This window comes from Apteryx rowi, unplaced genomic scaffold (genome assembly GCF_003343035.1).
Source record: "Apteryx rowi isolate R43461 unplaced genomic scaffold, aptRow1 scaffold_508, whole genome shotgun sequence".
NCBI lineage: Eukaryota > Metazoa > Chordata > Aves > Apterygiformes > Apterygidae > Apteryx > Apteryx rowi.
The window spans coordinates 589206-603168 of record NW_020450770.1 but is presented as its reverse complement, the minus strand read 5'-3'; the positions used below and the strand labels follow the sequence as shown (position 1 = coordinate 603168).

The 13963-nt window shown below is 39.7% G+C and overlaps 1 protein-coding gene across 1 annotated transcript; it reads right to left on the bottom strand.

The window, feature by feature from the left end:
* Positions 1 to 1535: 1535 nt before the first annotated feature.
* CATSPERD (cation channel sperm associated auxiliary subunit delta) lies at positions 1536 to 3881 on the bottom strand. Its single transcript, XM_026080000.1, has one exon. It carries the CDS (start codon positions 3879 to 3881, stop codon positions 1536 to 1538), a length of 2346 nt encoding a protein of 781 aa, XP_025935785.1.
* Positions 3882 to 13963: the final 10082 nt, after the last annotated feature.

The window sequence follows — 13963 nt, the reverse complement described above, 5'->3', positions numbered from 1 at the left end:
CAGCGATACAGGTGCGAGCTGAGGGAGGCAACGTGGAATACCTGTGCTCAACAATTATGCAGGAGTCTGCTGGCACATTGAAGAGCTATTTAATTTGTTGTTCAGACTGCCAAGTCACAAATTCCGGACTAGCTATAGCTGCTAGTCACTAGAAAAGATGAAATCTTTAACTGTTTTTGTGAGCATGCAAAGACTGCATTTGATTCATATACAGTTAGGTTGGTTGCTACTATAGTTCAAAGAATGTCCTAAATCTCCTGAGCAAGCCTCTTAAAGAGGCTCTATTCTGTACTTCAGTTATCCCATTTACCTGCACAGAGATTTGATTTCTTTTACTGTTATAGAAGATGACCATGACGTTACAGCAAGGTCTTGTGCCTTTTCTGTACTTCCTGCACTTCCTTCTCAAAAATGGTAGAAATCCCACTAACTATAGTGTGGTGGTGTGTGTGTGTGTGTGTGTGTTTTTTTTGTTTTTTTTTTTTTTTAGGATTGGTTACTCTGATATAGCTATGATGTGTTTGGAACTTGTTTCCTCATTTTAACTAAACTATCTTATGACTCAAAACAGGAAAAAAATAACTTTAACTTGGAATCTAAATTATGTATGATGGAAACTCATCTTTATCCTAAATTGCTTTATTTAAATCTCATTTGAACATTCTACATAATAGAATAAGGCCTTAACTAGTACTACATACCAAAAATTAAATTGTATATTTGAAATTTACAGAATTCTCAAATACTGAGTTGTGTGAAATGGTTTATAGCAAAAGTATTAACTGCTGTCTAATTATAGACAAAATGGCTGTCTTACTGTGTGGTAGGCTTAGTTTTGATTGAATATTGCTGTCTTATTAGGAAAATGTCTACCAAACCACTTAAAAAAAAATCATCCATCCATAAAATGGATTTAGAAATTTTTCAGAATGCTGGTTCTTTCACAGTACTATATGTATATAACTATTAGGCAGGTAATATTCTTCTGATACTCAGCATGAGTGAAAAGCTATGTTATCTGTCCAAAGACTTGCTTATTACAAGCTCAAGTTTTTAAATCTGGAGATTATTGGTGTTTGTCACAAAACCTTCATGGATACAGATTAGTAAGAAATCCTATGAAACTCAGTTATATTAAACTTAAAAGCTGTTTCCAAAATTAAAAGCTGTCATATTTGTGAAATAATGCATTTGTACTGGAAAATAGTTTTCTTAAAAAAAAAAAAAAAAAACCCAAACCCAAAAAACTATACGGTGCAGCAGTAAGTAGGACTAGCCACAAAAGGTCAGTGAAAAACTTAGAATGAAAAAATGGGGAGGAAAAAAAAATCTGATTAGCATGTTAAAGCTATTGTAATGCAACTTCCTCTTAAAGTTCTATTAATTTTGAAATTGGAACTCTCTAACTAGAAAATGGACATTGAGCTAGTTCTCTAATTTCTCTTGTCACATCTTTATAACAAAAACAACAGAACTTCTTCAACTAAAAAGGAAATTCTCTGGTTAGATTTCCCATAGTCTTTCAAAAAGTGTACTCAAAATACTTTAACTTTTGGGTGAATTTTTTTGAGTGATAAATGAGGTAGGAAGTAGCCTGTCAAAATCAAAAGTAAAATTAAAATCAGAAGGCTTATCAGTGTGGCCTGAAAATTTAGGTAGCTCCTGGGAAAGGCACCGTAGACATAAATTGAGAAGGTTATGGATAAGTCACAGTAACTGTAAAATGTATCCACTATAATGGCTTTAAAAACATACAGACCATTATATGGAGGGAAAATGATCTTGTTTTTGCCTCCACCAAGAACTTGATACTTGACTGAGGGCCACTTTAATTCAGGTCCATTCCTGTTCTTACAGCTCATATAGTTTCTTCTGGTCCATGCAGTATGCGGGTCTGGAGACTCCTGCTCTTTTAGCAAAGCAGTCCAATTTTGAGGTTGAGAGAAACAATTGACATCACTAGCAGTCAAAAGATAATCATAGTTATGCATTCCATTTATTTCAAACATAACAAATTCAGCAGAGACGTGCTTCTGAAATGCACCATTTTCCCATAACTCAAGAATTGGCACCCAAGGGTTTTTGTAATATACCAGAAGAGGACATCCCAGATTCTTAAAATCATATTTGATCTGTAGGTTGTCTTGCTGTATATTCGGCCTGGCAAGAAACTGTGGGTCATATATTTCATAGCTAATTGTGTAACTGAAATTATTCTTCAGTACTGCTTCCTGAATGAGGCCTTTGTCACATGCTGTTATATTTTTAAAAATTCTAATATGCTTTGTAGGTGGACAGGACACTGCAACAAGTGCAGTCAAAGGAGCCACATCAACACAGCCAATGCCTTTGTCAGGGATGTCCACAGTGACAGTAGATATCTCCCCATCAAGTAAGCCATCACAGAAATCACGCTCGGCAAAGCCGGAGAAATACTGCTGCTGCAGATCGATGTGCAAAAGATATTTGGTGTTTCCATCATATGTAAAGCCTATCTCTAATATCTTTGCACTGAAAGCCAGCACATGGGGGTTGCTCACCGTCACCAGGGGAATGGACCTTTTGCCTGGCTTGGGCACAAACGTGGCATTCAAAGTCAGGTTCTCATGCATGTCAATGTAATAGATCTTGTTCTGGAAATCTCCTTCAAGGATCTCCACATCGCAGGACTGCTGAGATCTCCAGATTGCTAACTGCAAGTTGAATTTGCATTTCTTGAAATCATACAATTGAGAAAAATTGCTAATCACAGGGCTGAGTAAGGTCAGCCACCCTCTTTCTTCAAACAACATCACTGTGGTGTTCAAGTCTATGCTCTTGTCTGTGGCAATATACACCACAGTAGTGACCAGGCTAAGGCTGCCATAGAAGATTTGCCTGTCCTGGGTCAAGACTGCAATCTCAGACCTGCTAACAGTCACAAGGGAGAAACCGCTGTCAGGGAAGGTAGTGTTTTGAAACTTCTTTGTGGGCATGACAGTCACTTCATCCATAATCAAGCCATTGTTGGAGGATATAAGCAAAATGTCTGTTGTCCAGAGAATGATGAAACCCCTCAAGCCAAGACTATGGATACTCCAAAGTTTAGCAGGGCCTTTGGACAGCAGGTGGAAGATTGCAGAGCTATAGCTGGACATGTGGTTGTTTTCAGTACCGAAGTATCTGAAATAAGCCCCTGCTGCCTTCCCTGTCTCATCCTCTTCGGTTCTGTTGATAAGCAGGCCAGTTAGGCCAAAAGAGATGAAATTGTAGACACCAAGCAGCACGCCTTGCTCTCCTGTACTGATCTGAACACGTGTGAACGTGTAACCCCCGTCCTTCGAAAGGAAGATGTGGCTGTCAGAGACCGAGTGCCCCGTGTCGTAGGCAAAAAGGGTCCAGCTGACCATCTTGCACTGGGAGTCCTCTCCTGTATAGCAGCAGTGGACATTTGAGAGTTCGGACACAGATGAGCTGACTCCCGCTGACGGGACCCATCTGTCAGGGCTCTTGAAGTACAGGTAGACCCGGCCGTTAATCACCATCGAAACTCTGTCCGTGTGCACGAAGGCAATGGCGCTGACGACCGCTTCTTTGGCCTCAAGTTCTTCTGGGATGGAGAGCGGGGAGAGGCTGGACTCGAAAGTAGTCATGCTGATGAAAACGTCCTTCCCCAGGTACACAGATATCTTTTGTTTGCCCCAGAAGTGGTACTGGCTACAGGGGTGCTGCAGGAGGATGGGCTTGGTGCGGTTGTAGCTCACCTGGGTGCATCTCGCCGCCTTCGCGTCCTTGGCGAACGTGATTGAATACACCAGCCGCTCGTCGCCGCAGCGCAAGCAGCCACCGCTGCCCAGCCAGCAGAGCCACAGCCAGGGCGCGGCCAGCCAGGGCAGCGCCATGTCCTGTGAGAGGTGGTGCGGGCTGGTGGCGGCAGTTGGCAGTTGGCGGTGGGGTGCGGCCTCCTGCAGGCACTGCGGCACTGGCCAGGCCTGGGAAGCCAGTGCCGCTGGCCACGGCGCCTTGCTAGCCTGAGGTGGGGAAATGCTGAGGAAAGGATGCTTTTAAACAAGAAGGAGCCTCCTTTCAGCCAGGCTTTCCTTAGCTGCAGGGTTTCTTTGTGGCTCCTGCGTGTCCCTGCCCAACAACAGGGAAGGACTGTTTGCAAAGCAACTGCGCCATGTAATTTAGTTTTGGGGTGGAGGTCAAACTTTTAATGGGAAATTAAGTCAGCATAATCAGAGGCATGGTTCAAGTTTAAGTTAGTGCTCAGCCTTCACTGTCATCCTGCGGAGCCTATGGTTCGTGACTGTCCTACTTGTCCAAGTCTTGGATCTTATGAGATGACCACGGGCATATTCCTTCTTTACTGTCCTTCAGTGGGTACCAGCATGGTGTGTCACCAGACCGTGTCTTTCTAATACCGTTGTGGGGTTTTGTAGTAGAAGGGAAGATATGCAGTTCAGAGACCTGCATATCTAGTAATTTTATCTTAATATTTTTTTTTTGGGGGGGGGGAAGCCCCACAGCCACACTCTCTCACTGGGTCTTATGATGCTGTAGGCTCTGCTTCAATCATTAATCATTCAATCATCAAGTTTAAGCCTTATCCAAAACGACCACTAGCTATTGCCAGCAGTTGCACAGAAGGCTGTAGCTGTCCTTGGCAGCGTGGCGTCAGACCACGTGGGCTGTTTTCTTGTGCTTCTTGCTCCCTTCCTTCAGCAGCAATCAGTCAGGGTGGTGTTGCAGGGGTCTGCTACAACAGTGTTGCAAAACCCAAATGGGAGTGGGAGGCATAGGATGAGACAATCATACAGAAGCTGAAAGTGTCATAATTGATGTGTAGGGGTGCCCAGTTTTGATGAACTCTGACTTGGGGAGAGGCTCCATCCCTCAGAGCATTTCAGAGATCTGTCTCCTCATGCTTGTGGATTTTAGAGAGAGGTCTAACAGGTGAAGCACAACATTTCCTTACTGCAGGGTTAGTGACACTGACTGCCAGCCATGCACTCAAGGCAAAGGAGTGACAGGTGGAAAACAGAAGATTTTAAAAGGCAGGTCAAATAATGTGTTATAAAAATCTTAAAAATATTTCAGGAAGGAAGAGGAGATAAGAAATTAGACTCAGGAGCTTTAAACTTTTGTGGCTGGCAGTACCACCTTGTTTCTAAGGTTGAAACTAGGCCAACTGTTTTGGAATAAAGTAGCTACCTTATTAAGGTAAGCAAGGTGAAGGCAATAAAGAGGTGTCTTGTGAGAAGCGGAGGTGATTTGGAAACAAGACAGTAGTGATGGGTCAGGGAACGCTGGGAGCAGAAGACAGACTTGAAGTACAGAGAGATGTAAAGAATTAGGAAGAGATAAGGACAAAGCAATGAAGAGCAAGAGGGCCCTGAAAGTGGTTGCAGGAAAATGTGATGAAGCAAAAGGTAGAAAAGACTAGAGTGTGATGAATATGAGAATAGGCATGAAGAGAGAATGGCAGTGGATATTTGCCTAAAGAGAAAAAGACTAGAGGTGGGTGATCTGGAGGAATATGCTCTTGGAGAATAGGAGCCACAGGACAAGTATTGAGTGGCATCCTTTTAGAGGAGCAATCCAGGCAGTCTGTATTTTTTTTTCCCTCCTGTGTGTGTATGAGGTTGAATTTGGGAGTATTGTATACCTCTCCAGCTCTGCAGTATTTCTCTGACAGTGAGAAATACATCTAGCAGTTCTGTCGTATTACTTACTCTTCCTGCCTCCTCTTATGGCAGTAGGAGGTTGGACCATTGCTTAATTCTGCTATTGCCTACTGTATTAATTGAGCATTTTATCAACAGCTCTGTCAGATTTATCTGTGCTGCCTTTAATACTGAATTCCTGTCTCCTGTCCATGTCTCCTATCACATACATGGAAACAATATAGAGTTTCAAAAACTGTGCTGTATTATTGAATACGGATGACTGCTCTTCTGCTTACCAGCATTAAAATAGTTACGCACTGCTGCCATCTAGTGCTTTCTAGGAATAGGTAAGAAGCGAGAGGGCCGGGTACTGAAGCAATGGTAAGCCTGGGCCATATACTGGAGAGACTGGAGAGCCCGTTTTGGCTACTGGAGGCACCGAGAGGTCCAAGCCAGCTACTGGAGAGACTGCAGGGTCTGCAGGTCGATTGAGAGCTGTGTGCGTCCCTGAGTGTAAGAACTGGAGGAGCTGGCTACCGGAGGGATCTGGAGGTTCAGGCCAACTACTAAAGAGGCAGTAAAGTCTGGGACTGTCGGAAAGGCCCATGTACATGTATGTGTCTGTGTGCAAGGCAACTGGAGGTGGGAAGACCCAAGGGCCAGCTGCTGGGAAGACTGAGTATCTAATGCCAGTTACTGGAAAGATCCATAGTGTGTATGTCTGTGCATGTGTTGGTGAGTGCAAGCAGGTCTGCCTACCAGCAGCTGGAGAGGGGCTGCAAGTTTTGGAGCCTTGTATTGCCCAGGTGCTGGCAACTGGAAGGACCTGTGATCCAGGGACCAGCTAATGGATAGACTCTGTGTCTATCAGGTATGTAAGGCCAGCTGCTGGAGCGATCCCTATTATTATATATAATTAATATAATAATTAATTATGGTATAATTATATTATAGCATTATATTATTATAATTATATAATTAATATAATACAATCCCTATTATTATGTATAATTATTATTATGTATGTACGTATATATTTCCCACTAACAGACCTTTATCCTGCTCAGTCGGATAAGAGAACAGGATGATGCCATTAGTGCAGCCTGTGTTCTCATGACTGCTTTGTTTTCTGTGTTAATCTGTATGGACAGCCATGGGTACATATGTGTTGTAGGCATGGGTCTGCATGTGTGTCTATTGGAATACTTGCTCAGCCTCACTGCTGGCTGGCCCTGGGAACATGGAGCTATGGCAGCCCTGCCTCTATCAGACTACTGCATTAGGCAAGTCCTAACATCATTCCGGTATCATTCCCAAGCTTGAGATAAGAGAGGTGAAAGAATTAAGAGGACCTCAACAGTTCTATAATGAGAAATTTATCAGGAAAGATGTGCTCAAGATCTAATTCTCTTCCTCTGAGCCTTTATGTAGAAATCCAAATAATATTCTTTCTTTCTTCTTCATCTCCTAGATTACCAATAAATTACTATTGACTCTCGGGAATCAACACTTAAAGCTAACAAAGAAAATGAGCACTGATTTGCCTTTAGTTTTGACTGTAACTAGGATTTGCTCAGATACAAATTCTCTAGCAGGCTTGGCCTTCAAACATTCTCTTTTCCATGCTGAGGATTGTGTTCCTCAGTTCATATGTTTTTTAAAAGTTTCATTATAGCTTTGTTTACAAAGCAACTTGGGAGTCCTCTTAGAGCTCTATGACTTTCCTTAGGACAAAATACGCATGTCCCCAAAGTATGTCTATGAATGCAATTTCTTGATGCTTGGAAAAGGGAAAAGTTCTTAGTTTCAGGAAGTGATACCACTTCTTGAAGCATAAATCAAAGTAAGCTTTGACTTCACTTTTGAAATAGGTTTTTGTGAAGTTCAGCAATAGAATACGATGTTCCAAGTGGGAGAAAATATTGTTTTCTACTGTTCTTTGGCAGTTAGTTATACTGTATGTTGTTTCAGAAGAAAGTGCAAGGTATGATTATAAAAATGGAAGAATTTTCACATTTTGTGTTTGGGCTTGTTGAGTGTTTCTTTCATTAAAAACCATGTTTAATACCTGCAGTCTGTGTCCCACAGCACAGTTTGTGTTTTGAGCTGTTTTGGGGAAGCTACTCTTTCCATGTATAACATTGAACCATTTGTATAACACTTTTGTTAAGACAGAAAGTAAAATCAAAATGACTCTTTTTTCTAGGTTGTGGAAAACACTGTCAAAGTGCTAGAGTGAGTAGAAAATACATATGCTTGGGGGAGAGGATTCTGTACAAATAGTATGATGAAAATGAAAAAAATATTTTTTCCTTTTCCTTAATTAAATTTGGAGTTGCAATAAATACACAATCTGAAGAAGCTCTGTAATACGCAAAAACGTTCTTACTGCTCTAAAGTAAATTTTCACTCTGACTAAAGTATGAAATGATTATTTCTAAAATTTTTGTGGGGAAAATTCAAGTGTGACTGCAATACTAAAAGCAGTCATTCTGTCAGTAAGACTAGTTGAAGAAGAATGGAATCAGCTGGAGATGGGGGGACAGAATTTCTCCTGAAATTTGTTTCCAAATATAGTTATGAAATACAGAACCATGCTTCCAACATAATCAAAAAACTGAATTTGAAAGCTTTTCTTCTAATTCAGTGTTTACTGTGATATAGACCTGACTATACCAGAGTGTCATCTAGCTCAGGTATGAAAACCAATGCCTCTGAATTATAGACAGTGACTCCTTGATATTTTTGCCTGATTCTACCATTCTCCAATGAGATACAGGATTATTTATGAGGTTTTTTTTTAAACAGATGTTTCCAGTAATGGAAATCCACTGAGGGAATTTCAGCCTTTCCTCATATGCACATTGCCATTATTTCAGCCACTTGAAGTCTTAATGTTTACTGTCTTTCCAAACTTAGCCTTGAATAATTTCATGGACAAAGTTATTTGTATAAAGTAAAAATTAGACTAGAAGAGAGGGTAATCACATTTTGTCAACTTTTCTGTTTTTAAAACCATGAATGTTGATTAGACATATTCCTGGACTGAACGATTTCCTGATCCCATTTAAATCAAGATTTATTTACTATGCATTTCTATCAGTTTATGGGAGTAAACCATTAATTTGTAAAATGTCATGTGGCTAATGAGCTTTGCTAATTGCTTTAGTCATAGCTGAAMAAGTGAAAAATTAATGTGTTAAAAATGTTGCTTATGAACTATAGTAGTGTATAAATCAATTCAACTGATGCTTGTGATTGCTGGTCCTTTGGGTTTTCCTCTTTTCAAGTTAGAGTAGATGATATTCTTTTCCTGATAGCTATGGCATAGTACCTTACCCAACTTCCTCCAAGACAATGAGAAAGTTCTGCTCAAAAAAATACTATAACTGCAGGTTTTTACTTACTGAAGGAAATAACCAAGTGATATTCTTTAAAAGCAGTAGTGACATAACTTTGCAGAATGTGAATAGCTAGATGGAGTTTAATAAACATGAAAAGCCTAAATGCTGAAATACTGAAATGTGTTCTACGTAATTTTTTGGTAGTAGTTAATGTTAAAGTAGAGACCTACTACAGGCCAATCGGGGTTAAATAAAAAGCTCACCACCTTAAATGAACAACATAAAAACATAGCAAGGATCTGATGCACCCCAAAACAATGAGATTAATGAAGGCACTGTGTTAAAAGGGAAGGGTAGGCCAGAACTCTGAGCCACTGTAGAGTTGGTGTGGCTGCATTAAAACTAGAGAGAGAAAAGCAGCCTAATGCTAATGTGAATACCAAATGCTAGGCTTGATTTGTACTATGGCTGCAGAATGAGACTCTAATGTATTGTTTACAACAACAACAAAATAAGAAATATATGGTTGAGCTGAGATCAGATACCCATGTGCAAATAAGGGCATGACTTTCCCTGTTAAAGATAAGGTCACTTGGCTGTGATTCTAGCTAACAGAACTCATTGAGAGAAACGGATCTGACACTGGAGAAGTCCTTCCAAATCGAGGGCCGCTGATGTTCAGGTACTGGATCAAAGTAATAGCATTCACTAATGCAGGACAGATATGTGGGTTCAAGCTGAAGAAACTCAAAAGGCAGAGCAGAGACAGTGTAAGCAAGAGGTTGTCATGGCATGGTGTATATATACACTTGGAAATGATATGAAAGATAAAAGGAAAAATGTCCGGACTACAAGCAACAATACAAACAATATGTGAAGCAACCAATTTGTGTCTCTGCTACAGCTACCTCAAGAGGAAGAAAATGCTGCCTGTGTTGACTGGGGATGTTAGGAATTGCAGGGAGGATGAATGATGTGTTTAGCCTGGCTGGAGTCTCTCAAGAGATGTGTTGCAGGTGGCAGCTGTCAGCCATTCAGCTGGTATTTTTGCAGTTAATGCTATTAGAGTGACCAATTCAATTCCACCTGGAGTATGGAGCCATTTGCAGGGTAATCCCCACAGTCATGATAAACAGCAATATTTGACTGGGAATGCTGGCTATGTACACTGAGAAATTTCTGAAGCTAGGAGCAAACACAGGCTATTGACAAAATATGCATCTTAAGAAACAAGACCTGCTGTTAGGAGTGGGGAAGAAAGTAGTATCACCTGCCTGGTGGGCAGTGAGGCTGGACGAAAGTAATCACAGGGTAACATGAGAAAATTTTTGAGAAAGGAAGAAAAATAGAATTATGGGATATATATGGTAAACTTAGCACTCTTAATGAGAAGTGTGGTCAGGAAATGGAAAATGCATTTGCAGAGTGGTAAGCCCTGATTCAAACAACAGCAATGAGCTGCACTACATCATATCGTGTTGTTCAGCACCAAATAGGAAGTTGGGCAGTCATATCTCCTCCTGGGATCTGAAAAAGTAATGGGAAGATAGTCAGCAATAAAGGCAGCCAGAAGACTGATGCTAAAGGCAAAACAGACTCAGTTTGCCTCGGCAATAATATAATAACATTTCTTTAAAACCATCCAAGGCCCAGAATAGGAACAGCTGTATCTAAAGCTCTGCTTTCTATTAGGTAGCCCCCCATCCCAGCCTAATGACAAGACAGTGCAAGACCTGTTGAAAGAACACCATTCTAAAAGGACAATTGTATTGCAAGGAAAGACCCTTGCATCAGAGGCCACTAGCCTGGTGTGAGCACATCTAACTGTCAGTAGTCACACCAGAAAATCTCAAATTCAGTAGCACAAGCAACAGTGGAGCAGAAATCCCCTGATTATGGAGGACTGTGATTTTGATCTCTATTTCAATGAGCAACTTCAATTTTGTTTTGAATTTAAACTTTTACTCTTCTTTTACAGGAAGGCTCATTCTTGGTAGCTGGTAATTATTAAACCAATCTGACTAGGATAGTATTTACATTAAAGCTGATAAATCTTTTGCTAGCCAGGAAGATAAACTCTATTTAGTCTGGTTGTCCACAGCTGAATTCAATGGGACTGGTAGGCCTAGATTAATAAATGCCTTCAGGCCTATAGTGTTCATTTATTTATTCTTGAATATTTATAGTTATTTGGATGCTTAAGTTTACATTTTAATGTTCAAAATGGTGCATGATGAATCTTGTTTTACTAAATCAGTGCCAGATTTGATCTGTGCCAAGTTCTGTTTAGATTAAGATCTGATTTCAGATAAGAATGCACACAATTAGAACATTCAAATTGTTAAAAGATGTTGGAGTCTTCATGAAAACTGAGAGAAGTGTTTACACTTTTCTGTGTATGCAGCATTAGATTTAGCTGTAGCCTTATAGTAAATGATTTTCATTCCCTTCCCTCCCCCCCCYCCCCCCCCCGAAAAGGAAAAGTTTTGTTTTATGAGTCGTCTTACCTAGCATCTTTTCCCCCAAAAATCTGTTATTGGTTCATCTCTCATATTTCTTATCTTTTATGTAGCATTATTATAACAATGCAGATATCTCTAGTGGTGCTAATGATATACTGAGCAAATATTACACTTTGGTAGATTTTTAGGCATGTCTTTAGCAACAAAACAGGGCAACTTTTTGACAAAGTGCCCAATGAATTTTTTTGCAATATTTTAGATAGAGAAAATGTTTGGCCTTATGAGCCACTGCAGAAAATGCTTTTGAGGTCATTTTCTCACATATGCACTTCTAGATTATGCTATTTAAATGTTATTGCTGAATATGGTCATATTTCCAAAAATATATTGGTATTTGCTGATATGGAGTAATTTACATTCTTAAGAATTAAAAAAAAAAAAAATCCTACTAGGCACTTCTCTTCATCTTTAGATGCCTAAATAGTACTTTGAAAATCTAGCTTTCTAGCTTTATTTGGAGTACCTGAAAATCTGAAGTTTCACAACTGCATGTTTTAGCAGCTTTTCCCATTATTATTCCAATCAAGGAAAAAATGAGCACCGAGTGATCCATGTCAAATGACTCAGTGCACAATTTGTTGTAAATAGACAAACCTATTCTGTGATAAGAAGGGTATTTTGTTCCACTGGGAAAGATATTTCGTACTCAGAGTGGATGAGTAAGTAGCTGTAGGTCCTTTCATTCCACTTAGAACAGCATTACATTGTGTCCTTTAAACAATAATATCTCTATATACAAACAAATATTGAACATAGTATTAACACATTTTAAATGACTGCCCATGACAGTGATACCAGTCTTCTTTCTGTGTACTTGCAGAGAATGTGGGTGTATGCAATCCCTGATGTCCAAGGAACCAGTAAGTCTCACTTCACCCTACCTTCATAGGTGCAAGTCTCATAAAATTTGTAGCTGAAGAATGAAATTAGGAGTCTGAGAACTTAAAGAGCATTGGCTACTTAAATAATCARTCTATGCTCTGGCTAGTAGCACTGTATAATTGTAATTATTTCTGTAGTCCCAGAAGTTTCTCCTGAGAGGAGGTGATAGCCTAAATTTGATGGCGTAGAGCTTTTAAGACCAATAAGGGTATAAGAGAGAACTATGGACTGGTAAATATGTATATTCAGGCTATTTCAATCATTTGAGTTTGCTAAAGAAAGAATTAGAAAGCTGTGAAACCTAATCTTAAGTATCAAGAGGAAGTTTTATCCATACAATAAAACAAAACAAAAAAAATTGTTTATGTTTATATTAGCAAAATAATCCTGTAACTTGTTGTTTTTACTCCAGAATTCTTATTGGCATTTAATCTGGAAAAGTGTGTTTATTATACTTATTCTGCATGAAGAATGTCTATTTCTCTATGATAAAGTGGGCTTTTGTTTACTCGCATGCCACCTACCTGTGACCACCTAAATAATTCAAACTATTTACCTGAGCAGTCACTAAAATATTTACCCCAGGGACATCTGCCAGTCCTTGTCTGACATCATTGATATCTTTTATGCTATATGTGTGGCTGGGGCAGAGAAGGAAAGGCAAGATGTGGTAATTCAGCCCCCTAACTTTAAGATCATGATGGTCCTTCAATGGGCTGGGTATACATTATCACTTCTTTATCTTGAGTAATGGGCTGTCATTTATTACAGTCTACTTAGCCATATCTGAAAATCATCARATGTCTCATCATTTGCTGCACTTGGCAGAGATAGATCCTCAGCTGGTGAAACTATGGTAGAATCATTCAAGTACATGAAAGATTGTCCCAGTAATGTTCTCATGGAACATCAGGGCATGCAACAGAGAAGGATGATAAGAATAAAATAACAATTTCATCAATACATTTTAACAGTAGAAGCAATGTAGATAGATCCCACTCTTTTGGTTTCCATTTAAAAGCTCTTTTTAGCATTTGAAACAGTGTAAAATACCAAATGAAAGAGGTATCACAGAAGACTCTAAACCACAAAATCTTCCATGACATATGCCATCTTATTCTTGAATACTGCAAAATGTATGGATAGGAGACTTTGATCCTATTAGCACTGCATGAGTGAAGTGGAAGTCTGTAAGAAAATGGAACCTCAAGTTATGCCAATGGGACAGTCAGTTACATAAGTAAATGTCTACAAATATAGGAAAAAAACCCACATTTATTTTACAAGAAACTAAGGTCAACTGTGGCTAACAGGAAAACCTGGTTAGTCCTATGCTTCAGCTGCCACCAGATCTGCCCGTGGCATTTTTGGCCCCACATTACATAAGGACTAGCAACGAATATAATCTTGTTGTACCATCCATTGAACTTACCCAGCTCCTGCCCATCAGGATATGATGTAGTCATCCTGCGACACAGAATGCTTTCAGGATTCTGGTGTGGGTTTCTGGCCTTGCTCTTTGGAACACCCCCAATTTCATCTGTTTTCTCTTATGCAGAAAATAACT

Coding starts and splice junctions, on each gene's coding strand:
- CATSPERD (XM_026080000.1), bottom strand. CDS start 3,881: ATGGCGCTGCCCTGGCTGGCCGCGCCCTGGCTGTGGCTCTGCTGGCTG.